At 42.3% G+C, this 23718-nt stretch overlaps 1 protein-coding gene across 1 annotated transcript in view; it reads left to right on the top strand.

Moving 5' to 3' along the window:
• The window catches only part of ATRN (attractin), a gene marked incomplete at its 5' end in the record, with an annotated part of 84024 nt that extends 60900 nt beyond the window's left edge, over positions 1-23124 (top strand). The window contains 3 exons of the mRNA XM_009701482.1: positions 7502-7609; positions 21379-21493; positions 22551-23124. Of these exons, the coding sequence (XP_009699784.1) occupies positions 7502-7609; positions 21379-21493; positions 22551-22675 (348 nt within the window). The remainder of the gene's footprint in view (positions 1-7501; positions 7610-21378; positions 21494-22550) is intronic.
• Between the last annotated feature and the right edge of the window lie 594 nt (positions 23125-23718).

Here is a 23718-nt window from a genome sequence, read left to right as displayed (position 1 = left end):
CCAAGGAGAAAATATTAACTTGGTGTTGGTGTAGTTTGTAGAGGAAACATGAACTAGAGGAGTGAGAAATCATAGCAAGCAAATAACTTCTAAGGAGGTCTAGCTTACATGGTTAGCGTACTCAAGGTGTCTCATTACAGGGTGAAATGTAAACCTGCATAGGTCTTTTTTAAACAGTTAAGCTGGGTTTACTTCCAAGAAGACCTATTCCCCGGACAATAGACAGCAATGATGGTGACCATAGTGATTTAATAACCATATGTAAATTCCCAGTTCCTGCGTTTATAAGTAGAGTAATAAAATAAGAGCATAGTGTTAGTGTTATGTGTAACCAGTTATTGAAGTAGTGTCTCCATGCTGGTCTTGACAATGTCTTGGGTGTTGCAGATGGTACAGAGCAACACTGCAAGATTAATTTGTTATCTGGAAGATAAGCGAGAGACTAAAGCGTCACAAATATACTCATTTTATCCAAGGAAGAGCATATTGAGATTTGATGATGTGAGTCAATGTCTGTGAAAAGGAATCATAGAAGATTCACGATGGGATGATCTAAACAATCAGCCAAAGGCGTAAGACCCAGTGTCTGCAACTGGGGGTAAAAAAGTCAAAAGCTGTTTTGTTTTTCTCCTCTTTTTAATGGCAAGAGTAGCAATGCCAACAATTTATTTATTTTTTTTTAGAAACATGGCTCTCAGAATTTGAGTGCTTTTGGAAGGATCTTTTCTAGGTCAATCGCATGGTGCAATTCGATGGCTCGTACTATGCAGGAGGTCAGATCAAATAATCGTAACTTTCCGCTATCCCTAAATTTAAAATCTATGAATGGGAACCAACTCATAGTGCCTGTAGGCTTTTTCCAAAATAGAGACGCGCTATGTGCTCTCTGCAGTCATCTGTATGGCTTTGGTCACCAACTGAAGGAAATTTTAGCAGAAATAAGAGAAGCCCTGAAGAGGAAAAACATCCCAAAATATTAACGTTGACAAGAGATTCCAGCTTAGGGGGAAATTGATGGTCCGTTTTTGTTTGAACATGCTACTGTCACTTCTGTGCCTAATTGAGCTCATCTCTGGTTGAACTTGCAGATGGCCAGTTACAGCTGACCATTTGTAGCTTTAATATGTCCATGTAGGTCACCATCATGTCAGGTTGGCAATCACACACACAGTTTTGGCATCCAGCTGAGCTCTTTTCACGTAGTCTTCAGTAGTGTTGCTGCTAGAGAATAAAGTTGGTTTTAGTATATCCCAAGAAAGAACTGTTGGCCACTGTTTGCGATGATGAAGCAAGTCTAGCTCTAGGAGAGCTAGTCTGTCAAGTCTAGCTCTAGGAGAGTTCAGTCTCATTTGGGAAAAAAACCAAACCCACAACTGCACGTATATTGAAGCTGTTGTCATTTCAGACAACATCTCCCTGATGATAGGAATCAGTGGTACAGGTATCTGATTTAGCTATTTGGAAAAATCAGGGAGAGAAGCGGTGTTGTGTAATTATGCTAGAAGAACTCTAGTCAATCAAAGATGTGCTCTGCTGTTGTGTAATTACCTGGTATTGGTATGCATTTTAGTCGACATGCACTATACACTTCTGGTCATTTAAAAAGAAATGATATCTTACTCTTCTTATTAAAGGTCAGGTTTTCTGTGCCCTCCTACTGGGCATGATTATGATGAATAACTTCCCTTATCTTAATCAGCCCTGAATTAAATATCTTCTGTCATTTCAGCATGAGGCATCTTCCCAGCAGCTTTGCTTTCTGGTTTGTTACAGTTTTGAAGTGTGGAAATGCCTGTTGAGAAGCATTTGAACATTAATTCTCTCCTCCTCTCTCTTTCAACATAGCCTGCGAAGTCAGTTACAAAACTAATTAGCTAACATTAATATGTGCACTGCTCTAGGGGCTTAAAAACTTAATTTTCAGTGATGATGGAAGCGTCAGAGAAAATTGTTTGTTTGTTGACTTACATGGTAGTTGATGTAATTGTAGCTAAATGCTTTAAATCACTTATTTCTGAGACAATGTGACTCATCTCCGTGCAATATTTATATCTTGTATGTTTATTTCTTTGCCGATGCCCCTTTTTTATTTTGTAGGTAACTCCATTGTCTTCTCTCCTTTCCCCCAAGGTCACCAAGTAACTATAACATAAAGCGAAGGTTCCCACACCAGGATATATATCTTACTTCAAAGTAATGCCTAGTGATGCCTGAGCACCCGTCAGTGCTGGCCACGCAGACGTGCAGCTCTGTTTAGCTGCCGTTGCCACCGCCACCGGGAAGGACACCTTCTCCAAAAGCCCTTGGGAACCCCAGGAGGGTGATGTCACCTTCCCACGCTGGCTGTCAGCAGCCCGCGAGCTGCAATTTTGGCAGATGTCATTACTGGAGAGCTCTGGGACAAGTTCTCCAGATAAGGTTTTCTAAGTTAGTCATGCCTGGAAATAGGTAGTTGATCGTTTATGTGCATACACAAATACGTATTTGTGCACAAATGGGATGAGCCGCCTTCTGAATTCAAATGAAGCGCTTGGAGCAATCCAAGATGTACAGGAATAAGCTCAAAATGCCTGTCTACCAGTGCAACCACTCTACCCAGTCTGTTTTGGAAGGATAGGAGGGCTCTCCGTCCTCTGACCTCAACAAAATCGCTAGCGGTTAGCAAGTGGCCAAGTCAAAGCTAATTAATAAGCTTTGCTGGGAGAATTTTTTTACCCTCTGCTCAGTGTATACAGCGAGACCTTTAGGTATTTGATTAGGTTGTCTGTTTTATATGCCTTGGAGGGAACGTGTAAGAGGACACACTTTAATAACGTTGCAGAACTGATGCTATTTAAAAGACTGGTCAGGAAAAAGAAGCATCTTTGTTGTTTCTGTACCACCTTCTGTTTAACCTCGGTCAGGAGGGGATGACCAAGGTTGCTGAATCCATGTTGGAGAATTTTTAGCACTCTGTGTGGTAGAGCTGCACGCTGCAGCTCAATACAGGAAAATCCCAAATATTATGTTCTGCCTCAAATTTCTTTTTTTTTTTTTCCTAAATGTCTTAAGCCGATTTGTACTCTGGTTGGTTGTTTCGTTATCTTCTTTATCTTTCTCCTCTTTCCGTAACGCTGGAGCTGTTACTTTCTTTAGGCTCACTGTTGTTTTGTGAGATCTCTGGGTTTTGGCCCATTGAACCAGTTTATCTTTGCCATACAGACAGGGTAGTGGTTCAAAACACTCAACTGATTTCAGAGTCCCCTGGTTTTTAAAGTTGGCTGTGAACAGCATGGAGAACAACACAACTGGTGATTTTGCTTGTTCATAAGAGAGCAAAGCTTGATTTTTCCATGATGGTACAGAAATAAGGCAGTAGAGACCCAGTTCAGCTTAGGAGGTTGATCATAGCCTTAGCTTTAGAGCACCATCTCAAATTCATGGCAGCCTCGAAGGTTGTAATATGAATCCTCAAAGGATGACCTTTAGTCGTACTTGTCTCATCAAAGTAAAAGAACGTGTAGCTTGCTCTGTTGAAATACCTTTAGCAAAAGTTCTTCTAAAACCGAAATGTTATCTCCTGAGGATGCCCAGAGTAGCCATACTTCTAAAAACAACAAACTGTGGGTCCAGAAAGTTCTAAGTTTCAGAAATACCTTGTAGGATTAGATCTACAAGTTTCCAGGGGAAAAAAAAAAAAAACAAACAACTTGTTGATAAGACTATTGCTCTTTTCTGGCTCCCTTTATTAAAGTTCATCTCCTTCTACCATGGACTGGTGTAATGGTCCCAGATGCTCCAGCTGATCCCCTGCCTGAGTACGTCCTGTCTGCTGGAAATAACTTTGCTCCCTTTCCTGCGGGGTCCTGCTTGCTTAGCTTTTACCCTACTTTAAAATGAAAACTCATCCGTGCCCGTTGTTCACTTAGTGCATCCATAGCTTTTTTCTTCCTTGACTTTCTACTTTTTTCCTTCTCGTTTCTGTTGAAAATCGAGATGAAATTTTACTCGTGCAAAAACTTGAGTTCATTACGACTTCTAGATAGCTGTTTTGCTTAGCTTTTTTTAAGGACCATTCTTTATAAGGAGCAAATAAAATCCAAAACGTGTGACTTTCTTTTGGAAAAATCAGCATCCTTTCATGGCTGAAAATATCAGAGCCCCATCCTGAAAGGTAGCGTAGCCCTGTGCTCATAAAAGAGACTCTGCAGGGGGCAATTGCCGAGATGGATGGTAGCAGGAGGGTTATACAGAGACTGGTGACTGCTTTATTATCGTGAGTAAAATGTTCGGGCTTTTCTTGTCAGAAAACACAGCATAGGTTATATTAGTCAATTAACCTGGTAACCTGAATAGCTGTTTTTCTTTTGCGTGAGAGCCTGTGCTACTGCGTGTAGTGGTTTTCCTCAATTCCTCTGGTGGTTTTTTCTCCCATCAGTAACACACTGTTCATTTTGGATTATCCATTACTCAACCGTATGAATGTAAAGAATCGCTGGTATGAAACACTGCATTTTTGTACCGTTGGCTCCTGGATCTGCACCTCTGGTCCTGGGCGCTCTGAGATGAGCAGCCTCGGTGGTCTCCCCACCTCCCTGCTCTTTTTCTTTTCTGCTGTCGAGCGTTGAGTTTGTTTATTGTCAGGTTCTCTTAGCGTCTGGTTGCACCAAAACCTTCAGGCATTGTTTCAACACTTCCCACTCTGCGATTGCTTTAACTTGGGATTTTTTTGGGGTGGAGTTTTTCTACTGATAGTAGGGAGGGGGGAAGCAATGCAAATGAAAGTGGTGCAGGTTCTCACAGTTTGCAGTTACTTAAAATAAAGGCCAGCGGTGTGTTCCAATACACGCTTTTTGATGGGTTTTTGTTGTAAACCTGTCAAACGTTTTGCCTTTAAAATTCTCTTCAGGCCTAAGTGATTGAAAATATTCCCAGGTTGTCCTATTAATTGTGTAACATAGAAACCAAAGGTTTGTTTGAAAGAGCGTTGAGATTCGTTATTCTAAAGCTCAGAAAGCCAATCCTTAGGACTGAGGGTAGACCAGATTTGGGGGTATCTTGATCTTAACTGCTGCTGATTTCTAATGCCAGGCTCAACATCTTGGCCAGGGAAATGCCACAATGTCCCTTAGAACATAAGAAAATCTTTTAATTAAAATTTTGACATGCCATACAAATATCGAGGGGTGTATCCGTGCAGAGGTTAAACATGCAGAGTGCATGCCTTGTTTTTTTTGACATTCTCGTTACAGAAAAATTATTTCTCAAATTTATTCTTAATTTGGGGAGGTAATTTTCTAACGTGACTTGTGCAACACCAGAAAGTAGTGTTAGGAAAAGGATGTTCCCTTAGGCATTTTCTGCTTTGCTTGCAGCCTGGACCTTTGGTTTTGCCTCGTTTGGTCACTGTTACGCTTTGGGACAGCCCCGAAAGCGATGGCTTTCCTTGGCCAGTTCGGAGAACGAAGGCAATAACGTTGCTGTCAGCATTGCTTTTCCCACTGCTGGTGTTGTAGCTCGTCTCTGCCTTCGCAGCACTGCTCGGGGTTTTATTTCTTGAAGCTACTGTTGACTTCAGTAGGAGTCATGTTGCCAAATTGCACATTTCTTTAGTAAACTAAACTTCCTTCAAAGAGCTAATAGCTTTTAGTTCGTAAGTCTCTTGGACATCTTCATCAGGACAGCTTGTTCTTTGATTTTATAGCCATTAAATAAAGTGCTTTATGATAGCTGAAGGGGACAATTGCAGGAACAACAACCCAGCAATCTGTTTCACACTTGCTTTAGTCTGCAATCTGCTGGTGTGCTTTAAATATTCGAAAACTCCTCGCATTCTTTTACCCAAGTGTGAGTTACACACAAGTTTGCTTTCAAATGCTTAGTACAGCTCCGGTTGTGTGAATTCGTTGGGTTTTTTTGCTTTGTAACTATCTACAATCTGCTCTGAAATGCTTCTTTTTTTCCTTGCCTTTTTTTTTTTCTGTCAGAAATTGAGGAAAACTTTACCACATGCCTTTTACGGCAGTGAATTTATTTTTTTTTTTATTAGACTGAAAACCGTAGAGGCTTATATACCCCCCCAAGCTTAGTTGCATTGACTTCATCGTGCTTTCCTGCTGCCTTGCCTGAACCCCAAGCTTATAGAGACAATCTTCCAGTTTTCTGCACAAAAAAAAAAAAAAAAAGAGATGTCTTGGCAAAGAAAAGACCCCAGAAGGGTTTGTAAGTTCAAGAAAATGATGATGTAATTAGTTTTGTCCAAACGAGTTACACGCTGGATAGCAGCATCTTCCTTTCGCCTGTGTGCTGGATGTGTTCCCTTCTGCTGTGCTGGATGGGGGTTAGTTGGGGCGCAATGCATTTTTTGTGGCGTTTTCTTCAGCACTTTTTGAGTGCTGTAAATGATCGTTTAGGGCTTGGAGTGTAAGATTGCTCAGAATTAATGGGAAAATGCAAGTGGTGATGGTGGGAAGCATAGAGTGCATTTGGTGGTGCCTCAGTCTAGTTCAAAAATAGAGTAGAACTACTGTTGCCGCAGCTCAGTAGTAATGCTGAGTGTGTAAAGCTGCGTCCAACAAGTGGTTTAGGCAGTTGCTGCACTTAAGGGTAAGACTGCTGGTGTTTTACATGCTGCACAAAGTGTATGTCTCTTCCCTTATTAAATAGGGGCACCGAGTCACATCAGACCCATTGCTACTGGGAATTAGGGTTATGGCTTCTGCATCCACTTACAGGTTGTGTAGCTTGCTGTTAGTACTAGAGATTAGTCGCTGAAGCCAAAAAGAAGCGTGTCGACAGCTCAGCTAAAATTGAAATGCTGTTTCCAGCCCAGCCATATAGGAAGGGTCTGTCTTTGTGTTAAAAAAAAGGGAGATGCATCGTAATGCTTAAAAGTGCTTAAGAGTACAATAAAAAGATGTCTTGTGTCGTGAACGCTTACAGAGATTTACCCGGGAAAAGGTTTTCTGTTTTAATAAAGCATATTGCAGCAAGGACATGCTTGCTGTTTGACACGTTTGCCGCATTCAGAAAGGAAACAGACAATAAAAAAGATGATTATTCAATAGATGCTTGACAGCATTTTGCTAGTGCTGTTATAAAAAATATCAATTTCTTTCTTACAGTAGTTACATACTGCTGCTAGTTTAATTTTAAAATGGCTCCCACAAATCCTACAGAGTCCTGTCATGCCCCAGACAGGTGATGACAAACAGCTAGGGTATCACAGCTTAAAAAAATAAATAACTGCTTTATGGAGACTTAAGCAGATGCATTTTCCCTCACAAACGAGTCAGGCTAAGACTGTGCATGTAGCTTTACTTGCAATAACCAGTTAAGTTGTAGTAATGTGAATATTTACAATTATCTGTCTGTACCCTTAAGCCCGTTAAAATACTAGGAGGTTATTTTTCCATATTCACTGTTATCCCTTCGTATTGGGTAAAACCTCTCAGATACATGTTTTTTTTCATCTTTGTGTTGGAACAATATGATAATAATATTTTTCTGTTTATTAAATTAGCAACTACTCCGTGAGATGCAACAGATGGCAAGTCGCCCCTTCGCCTCCATCAACGTTGCCTTAGAAACAGATGAAGAGCCGCCAGATCTCATTGGGGGAAGCATAAAGGTGAGAGCTGGTGCTTTAGGATGATCCTTGCCACAATTAATCATGGATGCTTGGTTTAAACTGTAGTTAACACAATAATCCCAAATCTTTCTATTTGTTATATACCTGCAAGAAACCGTAAATCCGGGAGGGCCAACAGATAGCGTTTTCATTTGCTTTTGTCCCTTCAGGTATGCATTTACAACTTTTGGGCTGGTTTAGGTGAAAGTTATACTGTGAGTAGGGTATGAGATTTTGCGTTTGCCTTGTTAGTTTTTATGCCTTGTAATACAGAAGAATGCAACTTTGCACAGTAGAACATTTGGCTGGAAATAGCTATAGGTGCTGCAAATAGAAACCATTTTTCTGCGATATCTCAAAGCGAACAGGAATATAATCATGACTGTGTACTGTAATAGTGGTAACATATTTCTGATTCTAAATATATGTTCAAATGCATCTTGTGATACACAGATAGGAGTGTGGAGAAATCATTGTCTTACACCAGGCTGGCGTGTTCTTAGACACAACATGTTGTATTTTTATGAAAAGCATATTTAAAAGGAGACTAATGAATTAGAAGATCTTTTTAACATGATGGTTTGACTAGCAGACTTGTATACAAAAAGAAAAAATTAAGAACCTGAGAATACTGATTATTTTCATTTCCTGTCTAAGGTAGCTGTTTTATTTTATTTAGACTTCACTTTTTTTGAAAGTCTTCCTCATTAGTCCAGGCGCAAAGTTTCTCATCTTCTATTACTTTGACAAGAGAGCAAGTTCTGTTTTTCTATTCAAAAATGTGTGTATTTTAATTATTGTGAAGCACATGAAAACAATTGATGAAAGAACTTGTGTTTGGTGAGCAATAATATTTAAGTCTTGGCTTTCATATCAGGAAATGCCACAATTAAGATTGCCTGTATAGCCTTAGGTCTTCCTTATTTATCTGTGAATGTAGTCTTTCGTGCCAGGTTGTAACACTTTTCAGCCGATTGGTGTCCTGCTGCATGTTCTGGGCGGACACTGCGTAGAAGAAGCTTTGCAATATATTGTTTTAGTTTCATTACTTGTTCTGATTATTTACTGTGTTCCATCCAAACCTTTAGTCCCAAGCTTGAATGATTCCTGTGATTGCCCCACATTGGAGTGGTTCATGAATTAATCATTACCTTTCTCTGAAGTCAGGGATTATTGTCCCTGTTTTGCAGAGATGAACCTTGGAGCATAGTGAAAATAAAGTAGAATTTTCAAAGGTACTCAGTAGTTTGGGATAAATTGAATGACAGGGCAGCTAAGCTGACCTGTCTCTGGGACCTCTCCTTGGAGGCTGTGAGTGGTTCTACTCCCTCTTGACTTTCATTTGACTCCAGATCATTCAGCTTTTCTGAGTTTTTATAACTTCTCTACTTCTGTTACAAGGATGGTAGGTACTGGAAGTCATTAGCTGCTAATAGCTCACCGAGCCTTTGAAATACATGCTTGTAAAATTCGATTGTCACTCAAGAAATTAGAAAGAGCCTTTTTTTCATTGCTTCATCGAAAAAGCCGTGGGATGTGTATGGATGTTCCCATCGGGCTGGAGGCGCATTTGTGAGGCTGTAGCCTGGCTGCTGATGTTTTTGGGTTGCAGTGTGTCTGTCTGGGGGCGCTTCCCTTCCCCTCTTTCCATTTTCTGGAAATAAGCTAACTAAAAGCCCCTCTCCTGTAGGATCAGGCCAAAACAAAGCCGTCCCAAACTTCTTGATCTCTCTGACAAGTTCATCTGCACTCAAAACTACAGAGAATGTGGTAAACTTTGGATCTCTTATGTTCTGATTAGTGTGTTATTTCTGCTCTTGTTCAGCTGGAAGTGCTTTTTCCTTTTTCATTTGGGCTTTGTTGTTTGATTTCTCCTCCGCACCGCTCTGCTTTTTGTTTTCTTCTCAGTTTCTTCTTTGATTATGGGAATGTTGAACTCTTCTCTTTTGAAGTGCTTCCGTAGACAGCACCACAGACAGGATTTCATCTTTCTCTCACTCGCAGCAAAACTTTCTTGCTTTCCTGTGTCTGCTGTCATCTTCCATATCTCACTTGTCTGACCTCCTTGGGTTACTCAAGAACGGATGGAGAAGCCGGTTTTAAGCATAATAAGTAAGACTGTGGACAGATGTCCTTTTTTTAGACCCAGAAATTGTTACCAACTGCTAATTGCCCTCTGTGCTGGTAACGCATACAAATGTTTCTTAATCAACTTCAAGCATAAATGAAACGGTCTGATTCAGTCAAACGGCACAAACCTTGTACGGTAACCAGAGACCAAGTAGGGAACGTGGACGGGGCTGTTGTGTCAGCAGATGACTTCATCTGCTGGAAGATCTGGGTGCAGAACGAGGATGCTTTTCCGTGATAAAGAGAGTCACTAAATTTTGGGTGATTTTATGTAGATATTTTTTTTTATCATCTTGGAGGATTTGGATAGGGGATAAAAGTATGCCTAGAAGTCCGGAGTCTTTCAGCAAAATTGAAATCACATGGAGAGGAGAGGAGGCTCAGGAAGCTTGTGGGTTGTGGGCAACTTGGGGAATGACCCTTCTGAGATAGTCTGGCCTGTTGGATGCTGCGTATAAATGAGTTTAAATAGAAGTGAAAAACCAGTCTCAATATCTACGGGGCCAACTTCAGTTTTTCTCCTCATCCCTTTTGAGCCTGCATGGGAAAAAAGCTCTTAGCAGGAGGGAGCTGCAGGAAGGTGGGCTGGGACAATACAGAATTGTAGAGCTGCGTTTTTCTTTGTATTTTGTCTGTTCTTTAATTATTAGCCAAGAAAAGAGTGAAATGTTGCTACGTTGTTGGACTGTAAGCCATTCTCCGGTTACCCTGCCATTCACTGTGTCAGAATTTGAGAACCTTCGTTTTAATGCAAGAAATCCAGACTTGCATTATCATAAATGCATTGATGTTTTTCTTTCCCCATGTGAATCAAAGCCTTTGGTTAATAACGAGTTTATTTGAGGGTTACAAAGGAGAAGTGGAAAATGGGACATCTTGTCTGCAAGAGATTAATTTCCTTTTCCATTGTGCATAGCCAATTGGCAGCCAGTGTCAAGCTAAGCTCCATCCTAAGCTGATGTTTTCCAGCTGGACGGTATTAGAACCGTGTTTTCAATTAGTATTTTTCCTGGGGTACTTAGAAGTAATAGAAGGTGATTTACCTGCAGGGAAACTATTCATATTACAGTCTGCAGCTAGGCAACACGTAACTACCTGCTTTGGTTTATTTCCCACTCAACAAATACCCACTGGATCACAAATCTACCACTAAATTTGCTTAGTTATTACAAAATCCATTGGCTTTTCTCTGCAGCTTTTTGTGCGTTCAGAGATGCTGCGTATCGCGGTTTTTTTTCTAAGAGTATTTAACATCCCTGGGTATCTGGGACTCATCCAAGTGTCTGAACTGGTATTCCTATAACTCAGGCTTTTTTAGGTCTTGTTATCTAGTTAATCAAAGTCCTGTAGTCCTCTGCAGCCATTTTTAGAAGCAGCTTTCCTGAAAGAATTTGGAAAGTTTATAATTTTGACATTGATTTCCAGGTATCTTGAAGTTGGTAAAGGCATGACGTTAACGCTTGTAGATTCTTGGGAAAAACACATACACAGCATAGCAAGCAAATGCTTAACTTGAGCAAAACACCTACAGGATCAACACGAAAACTATTGCATTAGAAAAAAATCATCCTTAGGCTGGAAAAAAAATGTCTTGGAAGCTTTTAGAGGATTTGAAAAACGCTCTTGTAAAACGGAGCATTTGCCTGGTAGAGCTGGTCTGTAGAGCAGCCTTTGCAGTGCAGTGCTTAGGGATCCAACACGCAAAGCCAGTGCGAAGAGGTGATTATCTTTGCATCTGTGATCGACAGGCTGTCCACATCTATAGTTGCCTAAACGGAGTCAGAGAAGTATTTGGTGAGCAAAATCCTTGTGACGTTCATTTAGCGTGTTCTGTACCTTCATGCCGACGTGCATTTAATTCTGCAGTGTTGGGCTTCTGAGGGCAAAATAGCTTCACTGCAAATCCTTAATAGACGTCAGCTCACCAAGCTGACTGATTCCTTAAAAATAGCAGAAAAAGTGACGGAAAATAGCATCTTACTTTAGTAATTAGTTTGTTATGGAAGAAAGTGCTATGCGGTGTTTTAAAGACTGTCAGAAGATCCTATCTGTTCAAGAAGTACAGAGACGAAGTGGTGGGCTGATATAGGAGTAGGCAAGGGATGCCACAGATTGGTATTTTCAATCTACTTGTAGTTTGTATCTGAGTGGTGCCCTTGCTAAATTCCTTTTGCATTGCAATGAAGTTGCAACCATCAGTAAGGAGCAGAGAAATGAGTAGTTAGCCCTGCGCCGCAGGGCGATGGGTTTGGGGAAGCTTCAGGGGTACCACTGCAGTGAGGAGTGATGTGAAACGAAGCACCATCTAGCTCCAGCACTTCTACGGGGTGACTTCATCTTAGTTTTTACATGTAGCTCTGTGTTGGGCTGTTTCATGCAATGAGAGAAGTTCGGTGAAGAACAACTAAGGGCCAAGGAACTGATTGTTTTTACAGCTTTTATCCTGTTCTGATTGTCAGTCTTGATGACTCACTTCCCCCTTTACTTCAAATGTTGTTGACCTACTATTAGTCCATCCAATTTGTCGGTGGACCAGCTTCTATGACCCCCTCCCAACCCAATTCACTTAAAATGAGCCAAGTTAGCATAAGCACGGCGAGGACGAAGTCTCCCACTTCGCCATACCACCGAGCTGAGACTGGGAGTCCTTATGCAAGCAGGTGGATTTGGAAGGTTGGCAGGCTTGAGCTGTGATATATAAAAGTAGTTTTAAGTAGAAGTGACCAGGATATCGAGATGCATTGGAAGGGGACAGAGCAGGTTAGGGTTTTTCAAGGATGATATATATAAGCTGAAAGGGAGAGTCATTCATTATCCTCAAAAGGATAATGTTTGGAGGACGGGGATGAAATTGAGGGGGGAATACATAAACTGAATAATTGTAATCTGATGTGGCAGTTGCTGGAGATGGTTCACGCGCAGCCTTCGAGGCCAGAAAGACTGGTTTTATTTCGCCTGACCTGTCTAAGGCAGGCTGCTCGGGCTTGTTAGCTTGCCTTTTGAAATGCAATTTAATTTCTAAAGTATTATTTCTGGGGTTTCTAGCATTTGGTGCTTCTAGGAGCTTTCCCTTGCATTAATGCTAAGGTGTTCAAAGCATGTCAGTGTGTGGCTGTCTTCCTTCCACTCATTAGACTTGGTCCGTGTGCGCGAGCGGATGGCAGGAGCCCTCCCGTTGCATCAGGGTGACGAGGGAGGCACAATGAGAAGTGACATCCCAGCTTGTACTTTATATTTGGTGTTAATTCTGCTTCTGCTGGCCCACTTTCTGATTCATGGAGAAGTGTATGATCCCCTTTGAAGGAGTGCCGTGTTAGATGGAGTTGCCAGTGGTAAGAAGGGAGCGTTATCTGGGCAGCCGAGGTGTGTAAAACGGATTAGCTGCACTAGAGTTGCATATAATCTGGCTGTGATCCGTACTGCGAAAGCAACAACAAAAATACCTGATAAAACCTTCACCTAATGAATTATTTCCAGTTAACTAGTGCCGGGTATCTTGTTTTGATTTCTGTTGCAAAATTAGGGACTTGGGGGTGAAACTTTTGCCACTTCCATAATATAATGCGGAATATAAATATTTGGAAGGGAGCTATTATGAGATCAACAGAGACATCTGTTAAGCTTGCCTTGTATTTAGGGAATATTTGGCTGATAATTGAGATTTAAGTAGTTTTAGATTTGAAGACTAAATTTTGATGGATCCTGATTTTAGCTGATAAGGAGGAATTTGCTGGAGGCATAGGAAGGAGCACGAAGCTTCCCACAGGAGATGATTTTTCTAAGCTCTTTTTTCCCTCTAGTGCAAACGAGTGTCTCTTCTGATTGAAGTACTAATAACACCAGCAGCTTCTCAAAAACATTATCGACGACCTATTTGCATTCCTTTATGCCAAGTAGTTGCTTTGTGTGTCTTGTGTTTGCAGTCTTCATCCAACTATCCTATTTCGTTGGTTTTTTACTTATACTTTTTCATGTGCAAAAACCAGCCAAGTGGTCAAAAAGAACTAGAAAAATCCTAGCTCTTCACCCGTACAGAATCAAAATAAATATCTACCCCAGCCATATATATTTTGCCCAGATTTGCTACTCGTGGCCTCATCCACCCCATCCCCTCCCCGGGGCATCAGCAGGGAATTGAAAAAGAAGGACGAGTGTTGGCTTACATGAGCGGCAATGCTCAGAGCTGTGACATGAGATTTTGTCTTTTCAGGGTGACTGCTTTTGAAATACAAACTTGCCTAGCGAAATCTTTTCCTTCACCAAGAGCTTGTGTCTGTGTTTTGCTGGATTGACGATGTGCACTTGAAAATGGAAAGCAGTTGTTAAATGCAGTGGGAGCAAACTCAGTGCCCCGTGGAGGCTGGTTTGCGTATATGCTCCCAGTTGTTGGTAACTCAGGATGCTCGGATCTGGATTTTCAATTTCAGACTGTTAGCATTCACCTGAAGGCTTGAATATGATTTTTATTTAGTTCCTCACAGGCAGGAACCCAGCGTTGGGGCCGAGTCATAAGCAATTCAGTCCCCAACCGCTGTGTCACTCCCAAGATAGGTATCAGGGAGGAGGTAAATGTAAATTTTTAATCTAGACTCATTTACTGCAAATTATTGCTGGAAGTTCATTCATCTCTATCTTGGAGGACATACATATTACCCTGAGAATATGATTTTTTTAAACTTAATACTCTATTTTTTATAGAAAATTGCTTGTAACTTATTTTACAAATGTTCACTCAGCTTTTAATGGCACAATTTAAAAACTTGCAAATGGAATTTGACCCTTTTTCTACAGAGTGAAATCATCTGAACAAGTGGAATCAAATAATAAAGTTGAACTGTTTCAGTAATGTTCCTCTCCTCTTCCCCCACCATAAGATTTTTCCTTTATTTTAATTTCCTTACTGGAAATTGAAAACCATGTAAGAGTTATTTGATCAAACCACAGAAATATGTTTTCTTGTTAAGGAAAAAAAATTCTCTACAGTATTTTTTTTAATACGTTTTGAAAAGCAATATGCTGGCAGTGTATTACAGAACCTAAATAAAATTGATGCTGTGTTTTTTAAATTACACAGAATATTTATTGTTCTAGCCATTAGTTTTATGTGACACATTATTAACCTTTTGAATTTGTCGAATATAAGCAAAGTAAATAGAAATAATGAGACGAAATAAAAAAGAAATGTTTAGGTCGAACATCATGCAATTCAGCTTGATTGCGGAAAGCGTTTGGCTGTGAAATTGTTTCCCAAGGGAACTGGTGGTACACTCCACACCTGGGTCACCTAGAAATAGCCCACACAAAGTCCTGGAAAAAGCCCTGTTTGTGTAGAAAATGCTGCTGGAGAAGCTGGACTAATTAGATGACCTAATAGGTCTCTTACCGCTTTCAAATTCTGTAATTGTTTAAGCTTGACGCATATTAAGTACATAGCAAAACTGAAATTGCTTGGCTTTTTAGTGCTGGTTTTGGCCAGTAAAGTCATCTATGGAAAACAGCTGAGAACAGATTTCACTGCCTCCAGGAACAACGGGGTTGTGTCACCACTTAGTAAAATACCATTAACTTCATATTTTCATCCAAAAAAGGGTAGTCACTGTTTCCAAGTGCTGCCTAACACAAAACGCATGATAGCGCTTCCCGATTAAAACCCAAATTCTGCAGTGCACCTTCCTGACGGTGCACATCGCCCAGAAAAACGTGTTTAAATCTGTGCGCCAGGCTGGGAGGTCTTTGCTGGGTTTTTTGGTCTGTCTTTGACATTTGCACTATCCTGATTCCTAGTTGCTGGGGTTTTTTTCCCCCCCACCATTTCCATTGATCATAGCTTTGCTGGTGTGGAGGAGCAGTCCAAGTCCATTGCAGGAGAGAAGTTCAGGCTATTTGTGGCCAGCAGGTCGAGGGAGGGGATTCTGCCCCTCTGCTCCGCTCTGGTAAGACCCCCCTGCAGTACTGCCTTCAGCTCTGGGGTCCTCAGCACCAGAAGGACATGGACCTGTTGGAGTGAGTCCAGAGGAGGGCACGGAGATGATCCGAGGGCTGGAGCACCTCTGCTGTGAGGACAGGCTGAGAGTTGGGGTTGTTCAGCCTGGAGAAGAGAAGGCTCCGGGCAGACCTTAGAGCAGCCTTCCTGTACCTAAAGGGGCCGACAAGAAAGCTGGGGAGGGACTTTTGACAAGGGCCTGGAGTGATAGGACAAGGGGCAATGGCTTTAAACTGGAAGAAGGTAGATTCAGACTAGATATTAGGAAGAAGTTCTTTGTTGTGAGGGTGATGAGGCAGTGGCAGAGGTTGCCCAGAGAGGTGGTCGATACCCCATCCCTGGAAACATTCAAGGTCAGGTTGGACGGGGCTCTGAGCAACCTGATCGAGTTGAAGATGTCCCTGCTCATAGCAGGGGAGTTGGATGAGATGACCTTTAAAGGTCCCTTCCAACCCAAACTGTTCTGTGATTCTGTGATCAGCTGTGTGAAATTGACCCTCCAGCACACTCACAACATTACTTTGAGGACAAGAAGTAGCTTTAGGGAAGGGTGCCTGACGGGTAGACCAGCTGCAGTTCATAGCACAGATGCATCCCGGGCAGCGCAGCATCCCCTTCGCTGACCTCCATCCTGGTTGCAGCCAGAAGGCAGATAGTCTTCCGGCTACATGTTTCTTACTGGTTTTGTGCACGTTGGCCGGGTGCAAGTGTGCTCCGTGTTTTGTCAAGGGCACAGCTCCTTTCTGATGGGCTCTTGGATGGCAGTTTGGCTCGTATGGATTGACCCAGTCTCCTGAAGGTGAGATCCTCTTATCCCGTTAACTGTGGTCTTTGTCCACCCACGCCAGCAGCTGGGCTCCAATCTCCCCTCTGTGCCCCCTTCCCGGTGTGGGACTCTGCTGTTCAGGCACCGCTCAAAGCAGTCATCACATGCCAAGTGTCTGAGGGATGCTCCTTATTTGCATAGATTTGAATAATGTCTACTTTATTGTGCCATTAAGCCTTCAATAAAAAGGAATTGCTGCTGTAATTCAACAGTGGGTTTATCAAAACACTCTAAATGGAAGTCTCTGGCAGAGGCTGACTTTAACCATCTGATGAAAGGTGTTACAAAGTTTGGAGATCTACTTATTTTATTTTTTTTTAAGTGGGCCATTAAAAGCCACCTGTCAGTGCGGAAGCACAAGCGTTTAGACAGACCTGATCTTGAGTTCCCAAGTCCACTCCAAACCTTCTTGCAGAAAAGCGGCTTGGCGCTGCAACAAGAGCATTCAGAAACCATGCAGGAGGCAGGGGTCTCCCCACGAAAATTCAACGTGGTGAAGCCAGCCAGCTTCTCCTTAGCTGCTTTTGTGCCGTGGCAGAACCTACGTAGGCCATGTGAAAACATGAGCAAGCTCGGGGCAAGGCCAGCTGTGGGTGAGATCCACAATCAAGATAGCCATTAAGTTGCCGGTTCATCTACCCATGTGTTTTCCTCCCTCTCTGCAGAATACGGTCCCCGGGCTCCACCGCTGGGTTGCTCTGTATCTTGCAGAGGGCACAGCGTGCCCTTCACTCCCGCCTGACCTCTTGCTTGCATCAAATTCATCATTCCCGTCACTCGGCATGTGAGTCATTTCATCAGGCTGCGCTTTGTCTCTTGGCCTGGCGAGCGCACGCTTGGAGATGAGATGCAGTATGAGTCACAGTTCAAAAAGCAGGTGCCTGAACTGGTGCTGTCAAAAATAAATTTGCAGGACTTGATTCTTTATGCTGGTTTTTTGCTGTTATTAACTGCAGCTTGTCTCAGGAAAACGGCTGGTTTTGATGGACAATAGACCATTTTTTCCCCCTTTTAGATTTAAGATCGAGAGGAGCTGCAGCAAGATGATCTTGTGCTTAATTCCTTCCAAATCAGCTTGCAACTGCCTGACAGATTTTGGATGCATCATTATAGAAAGTATACTTCTTTACTTTGCATGTTTAATAGGAACGAAGTTCCTCATTCGGTGAAACATTAACAGTTTTTTACTACTTGGCTTTTCTGAGCAGGTTGACAAGGGAAGGAAGGAGACTCAGAGGTGCATCCTCTGCCCCCAACTGTCTGTGCTACATCAGATAGATTAAAAATTCACTGCAGCACGATGGTCAGACTCATCCCCATGAAATAACACTGAATTTTAGGTATCGACATGGCTGAGGTCTGCTGTCACTTGCTGGGGGACAGCTCTGGCAACCTGTTTGGGGCTGTTTCAGCACCGGTGGTCCGTGCGTAGGAGCTCCTCGTTGTTCAGAGTAGGATCGGGAGAGCAGAGGAAGACGTGTGACCTTGAGGAACAAAATAAAAATCCCATGGAAAGGGAAAGATTGTGCCCACAGGGATTCATAATGAGAGTTTCTGCTGCACGCTCAGGGTTCATCAGTTGGAAAGGGCAGAGGAGGAGACAGGGTCTTGCTTGGGGCTGAGAGATGAGCTAAATTACCCTCAAAGTCCCTTCAGCTCTGTGACGGTGTAATGAACTTCTATTCCTTACCATTTTATGATGTGCAGGAGAATCAGGGTGGTTTTGATACCGTTACAGACGCCTCGTCAAAGCGTGAAACACCTATTGGGTCACCCACGGTCCAGAGCAGCAGACGAGGTGCAGAGGAACTGTTGGGAGAGCCGGGGAAGGGAGTGTTTGCGTTCAGAGAAGAAATTCAGAACATTGGTCGTTCAGATAAGCCAAACAAAGGCTGAGATGTACAGTAGAGTAAAGCCCAGGGAGAGGGTTAAGGCACAGAAGAACGTCAGATGGATGAATAAATTTAGGTGGGAAAGAATTGAGGTTAGAGAAAAGTTTCTGGTGTCAGAGCAGTGAGATCCAGGAGCAGGGAGCCTCTGGAAGGATGTCACAGAGGTGATGGCAGAGGCTGAAAGCGTAACTACTTTTAAAACAGAACATTGCACTTTCATGTGCAGTCACCTGCATTAGTGAAGAGCTGGATTCGGTGAGACTGAGAAATATTTTCCAGCCTCTTGTTTCTGCGTATTGGCCGGAGGATGATGGGCATGCTGCTGAGCGTCCCCGTGGCACGGCAAAGCATCCTGGAGCAGACTTGCACTGAACAATTTGTGTTGGGGAAGGAACAGAGTTGCAGAAGCGTTCTGAATAGAATCATAGCATGGTTTGGGTTGGAAAGGATGTTTATAACTCATCTAGTCCAACTCCCTGCAGCGAGCAGGGACATCTTCAACTTGATCAGGTTGCTCAGAGCCCCGTCCAACCTGACCTTGAATGTTTCCAGGGATGGGGCTTCCACCACCTCTCTGGGCAACCTGTGCCTCATCACCCTCGCTGTAAAACATTTCTTCCTTTTATCTAGTCTGAATCTACCTTCTTTTAGTTTAAAGCTGTTACCTCTTGTCCTATTGCAACAGGCCCTGCTAAGAAGTTTGTCCCCTTATTTTTTATAAACCCCCTTTAAGTATTGAAAGACCACAATAAGGTCTCCCCGGAGCCTTCTCTTCTCCAGGCTGAACCACCCCAACTCTCTCAGTCTGTCCTCGTAGGAGAGATGCTCCAGCCCTCCGATCATTTTTGTGGCCATTAATCCAGGGGGAGTTAAAAGCAAATACATTTAAAAGATACTAGAAAAGATAATCTCTTCCTGGCTTGTTCACTTGTTCCTTCACCCTTCTCTTCCCCCCAACTGCTTCTTCTCTACTTGGTCTTTGCTGCTCGCCCTGAGGATGAGCATGAGCGCTCGCTGTAACACCCAAGCAGGATGCTCCAACCTCTGGGACTCAGCAGGAGTGGTTTATTAACAGTGGATTACATACAGTGCTTGACTCTCTCCAAAAGAAAATAAACTTTGTGCTCGGCGCGCGCTCCCGCTCATACGCCAGAAGTCCGTGGGCTGTATTTCTGCAGTTGCCTTCTCTGTGCTCTCTCCATTACCTCTGGTAATTGAGTCGCCTGTGGGATACAGCACCAGGGTACGCTTCGTTGCTTTGTGGGAAAAGCGTTATTTGGAGTTTGATCCTTTTGTTGGGGGTTGGGAGGAGATGAAGAAATCTGCAGTCATAAACCAGGCAGACGGCAGCTTACGTCGTTACGGGCTGTAGAATACATTTATCTACCTTGCACAGACTAACAAATTGTTGTTGCAATCATTACAGTAAATACGAGATATGAAAACAGGTTTAAGTTTCATTTTGCTTGCTGTCATCTCTTTTCTTCTTTTTTATTGAGCAGCAGTAATTTAATAGCATTGTTTGACTCCTGTTCTTTTTTTTCAGTCTTGCATTTTATTGAGTTTCTGTTGAACATTTAAGTACAGTATTACAATTTTATGCCTAATGGAAAAAGCAATAATTATTTCATTAATACCAGGGTAGAATTTGTCCATACTAAACAAGAAATCAGAAAGCACTCAGTGTATCAGGTAAAATAGTGTTTCTCAGCTTTTTTTGCTTACATGGCACAAAAGAAGGCACTCTCTTGTACCTGTCCTCATAGGCATACACTTGTATCCTCATCTCACTGCTGTGCCATCCCACAATAACACTGATCCCGTGTAATTGTGTGTGGGATCGGAGCCCAGCTCGGGTGAGAACATATTTTAGTTCCTGAGCTGTGCTGTTGCATTTTGTCTTTCTAATGACATGCTGAAATAATCAGCTTTTGATCATTCAAATAAAATCTTTACAAGAGTACGGTGGAGGGTGATGTTTGAAGATGCTGCAGGTCAGCGAGGGATCCAGTCCCCTGCTCCTGTAGGGTGGGAGAAAACTGCCTGCCCATTGTATCTTCATAGTTATCAGTTCATGTTTTATCTGAAAACTTTATTTCATGTCCATCTTTGTAATGTAAGTGTGAAATACTCGTATTCAAAGTAAACAGGCTTCAGTAAAGCATGTTAAAAGGAGTCCGTCTTAAGATAGGACAGGTCACTGAAACCAGATCCAGAGCCAGGATCACAAACCAGCCCTCTGCTCTAGGGAATCCTCTGCTTTTCAGTTTAAAAAAGGACCGTACCATCCAGTAGACTTTCTAAAGCACCTGCAGCTCCCAGAGCAACCAGATACCTAAGAACATAGTCCAAAGTGATCTAGAAGACCACTGGAAAATGAACAAGACCCTTGGCAAACAACAGAAATGAAAGACAAAGCTGAGGGACCACAGCTTAAAGCAAACAACAGTGAAAGAGAGTGGTTTGGGGGTAAATGTTCTTTACTGTGTTAATGCATACAGTGCTGTGAAGGTGTTGTATGAAGTTAAAATCTGGAAATAAAAGTTGAACGACCAGATCGCAGTGGTCAGACATAGCAGTATTTGTGATACACTGCTGATGGGTTCGAAGGGGGAAAAAAACCTCAATCCTCTTGTTTAGCATAAGCTGCTCCTTTGTTATTGAATTTAGGGAGAAATACAAGCCTTGTGCAGTGCTTGACTTTTTAATAGCTAGTTTTTTATTAAGTAAATATGTTTTTTGGCGATGACTTGGGTTTTTTGATTGTTACTAACATTGGTTTTAGCTTTGCTAGCTATGTGCTGGAAAGTTGCCAAGCTCCAAAACATGGTTCATGCCCTGAAGCTTGTATGATCTGAAGATGATGACGGTGGGGGAAGAGGGAGGGTGTAACACGCTGTATAACGTTTGTTTTCTCCTCTTCCTTCCCTCGCCGCAGACTGTACCAAAGCCAATAGCGCTGGAGCCGTGCTTTGGAAACAAAGCAGCCGTTCTCTCTGTATTCGTGAGGTTGCCTCGAGGACTTGGGGGTATACCACCACCAGGACAGTCAGGTGAGGAATATCGTTGTCTCCGCTGGCTTGGTATTAACTTTGTGCTCCTTCCCCAGCTTTACAGATTCACCTTACAGTTTCAAACTTGATCCCGCAGTAATTGCTGTACCCACACTGCAGCTCAGGATGTGCTCAGGTTATTTTAAGCTAGCGAGCTTGGGCCCTGCTAGCTTCCGACCTGAGGTTTGATTCAATTTCTTGGGTCAGTTGATGGATGAACATTTGATATTTGGACTAGTCTTTCATTTATGGCTGGGGAAAAAGGGGGGATCTGGTACAGACAGGTTTGCAGTAGTTACTTATGAAAGTAACTTGTCTCCCAGTCTATTCTCCTTCATTCCCAGCTCCATTTGTAGAGAGACATCAAGTCCTTTCAAAGCATCCATGCCCTCTTCTTAGCAGCTCTGGACAAGGATGTTTTCTCCATCCGGCTTAAGGTTTCCTTGTTCTCAGCCCCTTCGCGCTTAAACCTGATGTCAGAGCACTGAAACGTAATCTCCTGGGCAGTTTGTGATTTAACTGGGATTTCTCCAGTGCCCAGTGAGCATGGCGAAGCAGAGGATCTTAAAAGAGTATTAGCTGGGTTTGAGATGGGATGGTTTGGTTGTGAGCTGTATTGAACTAAATCCCAGATGACCAACGGTTCTTTGTCTGTGGATCTGCCGGGAGGAGGTTGCAGAGATGACGGATGTCCGGGAAATGCAGTGAAACCTCCATGCACACGTGCTTTCGGGATTTATTCTAGCACATCTGCTGGTGCAGAGAAAGACACCTCCCTTCAATATTACGGGTCTCACATCCATTAATACTCACACTTCTTATTGCCAGCTTTTTCTACTGCAGTTGCTTTCCATAAAACATGCAGTATTTAAAAGCTTATTTCAGAATAGCCGCTAGAGTTTAATCTCTTAAGCCAAAATGCTTTTCTAGTTTGCTTTTTTAAAGAACTCAAAAAATGATATTCATTTTGTGGCTTGGAGGGTTTTTCTCAGCTGTGGCAGAAGGATTTGTTTCTGTGACTGTTTTGTTCCGTGACAATTTTGTTTTGTTGCCTCAGGTCTTGCAGTGGCCAGTGCGCTGGTGGACATTTCACAACAGATGCCAATTGCCTACAAAGAGAAATCGGGTGCAATACGAAATCGGAAACAGCAGCCCCCTGCACAGCCAGGAACCTGTATTTGATGCATGGACATCAGAAACTGTATAGGGTTTTAAACAAAACAGAAAAGTAATACTGAGGAGGAGAAAGATTTCCAAGTTGTGTCACAAGAGACTAGAAACACTCAGAAAAACACAACTTCCTTGAACCCGACTTTTTCTCTCATCTACGTGATAGTTGGCTTTATTTGACAACAGCTCCACTTAAGTTTTACTGACACGTGGCTTCAGATTGCTCCTTTTGTTTTCTTCAAGTTTAAAGTAAAATAATTTTATTGCAGGTCCAGTAACATCCGATCGCCGTCATTCCTGGTCAGTGTAAATAGAACAGTAGTCCAATATGAATGACACTCAGGTTTATACATGGAAAGTGCTTTGTAGTTCATGTATTTATCAAACTGTACAAAAAGAAAAAGATGCAGTGTTTACAGGTGTCAGCTCTCAACACATAAACACTACTATTAATCTTCAAAGCATCTTCATCCTTTGTTTTCATTTAATATTATATGTTTATTCCCTCATTATTGAAATGGAACTCTCTTCCACATACAGCGTTTTTGTAGTCATCACGGTCCAGAACATCAGGAACGCAAAAGCTGGGATGGTTTAAAGGTTGATGTCGCGTGTTGCTCAGACCACATGCCATACCTGGAGAAGTTGGTTGTTGCTTTTGAAGGAATCAGTGTTTACATAGTCTTAACCTGCTTGGAGTACACCACACACAAGTGCCTAGACTTGAACAGATCTAGGGAGTGAGGAGGCTGCTACACACATTTCTTTTTAACATAATTATATTCCTTTTAAATATATATATACACACATAAATATACAGTCACCCAAGGCAATCAGTGTTCTTTGTAATATATCACATGCAGTCAGGGGAAAATGGCATTTTCCTGACCAACAAACTACTCAACCAGATGGAAATATCTGGAGGGAAAGCAGAGTTTCAGTATCTCATAAGAAAACTCATGGTTTCACCAACGGTTTTAATAGAAACAGTTTGTATTCCAGGTCAGATACATTATATTTCTTCTGATTTTCTCTGCCCTTTTGGCCTCTTTCCC

This window comes from Cariama cristata, unplaced genomic scaffold (assembly GCF_000690535.1).
Source record: "Cariama cristata isolate BGI_N322 unplaced genomic scaffold, ASM69053v1 scaffold10895, whole genome shotgun sequence".
Lineage (NCBI taxonomy): Eukaryota > Metazoa > Chordata > Aves > Cariamiformes > Cariamidae > Cariama > Cariama cristata.
This window is presented reverse-complemented; position numbering and strand designations above follow the sequence as displayed.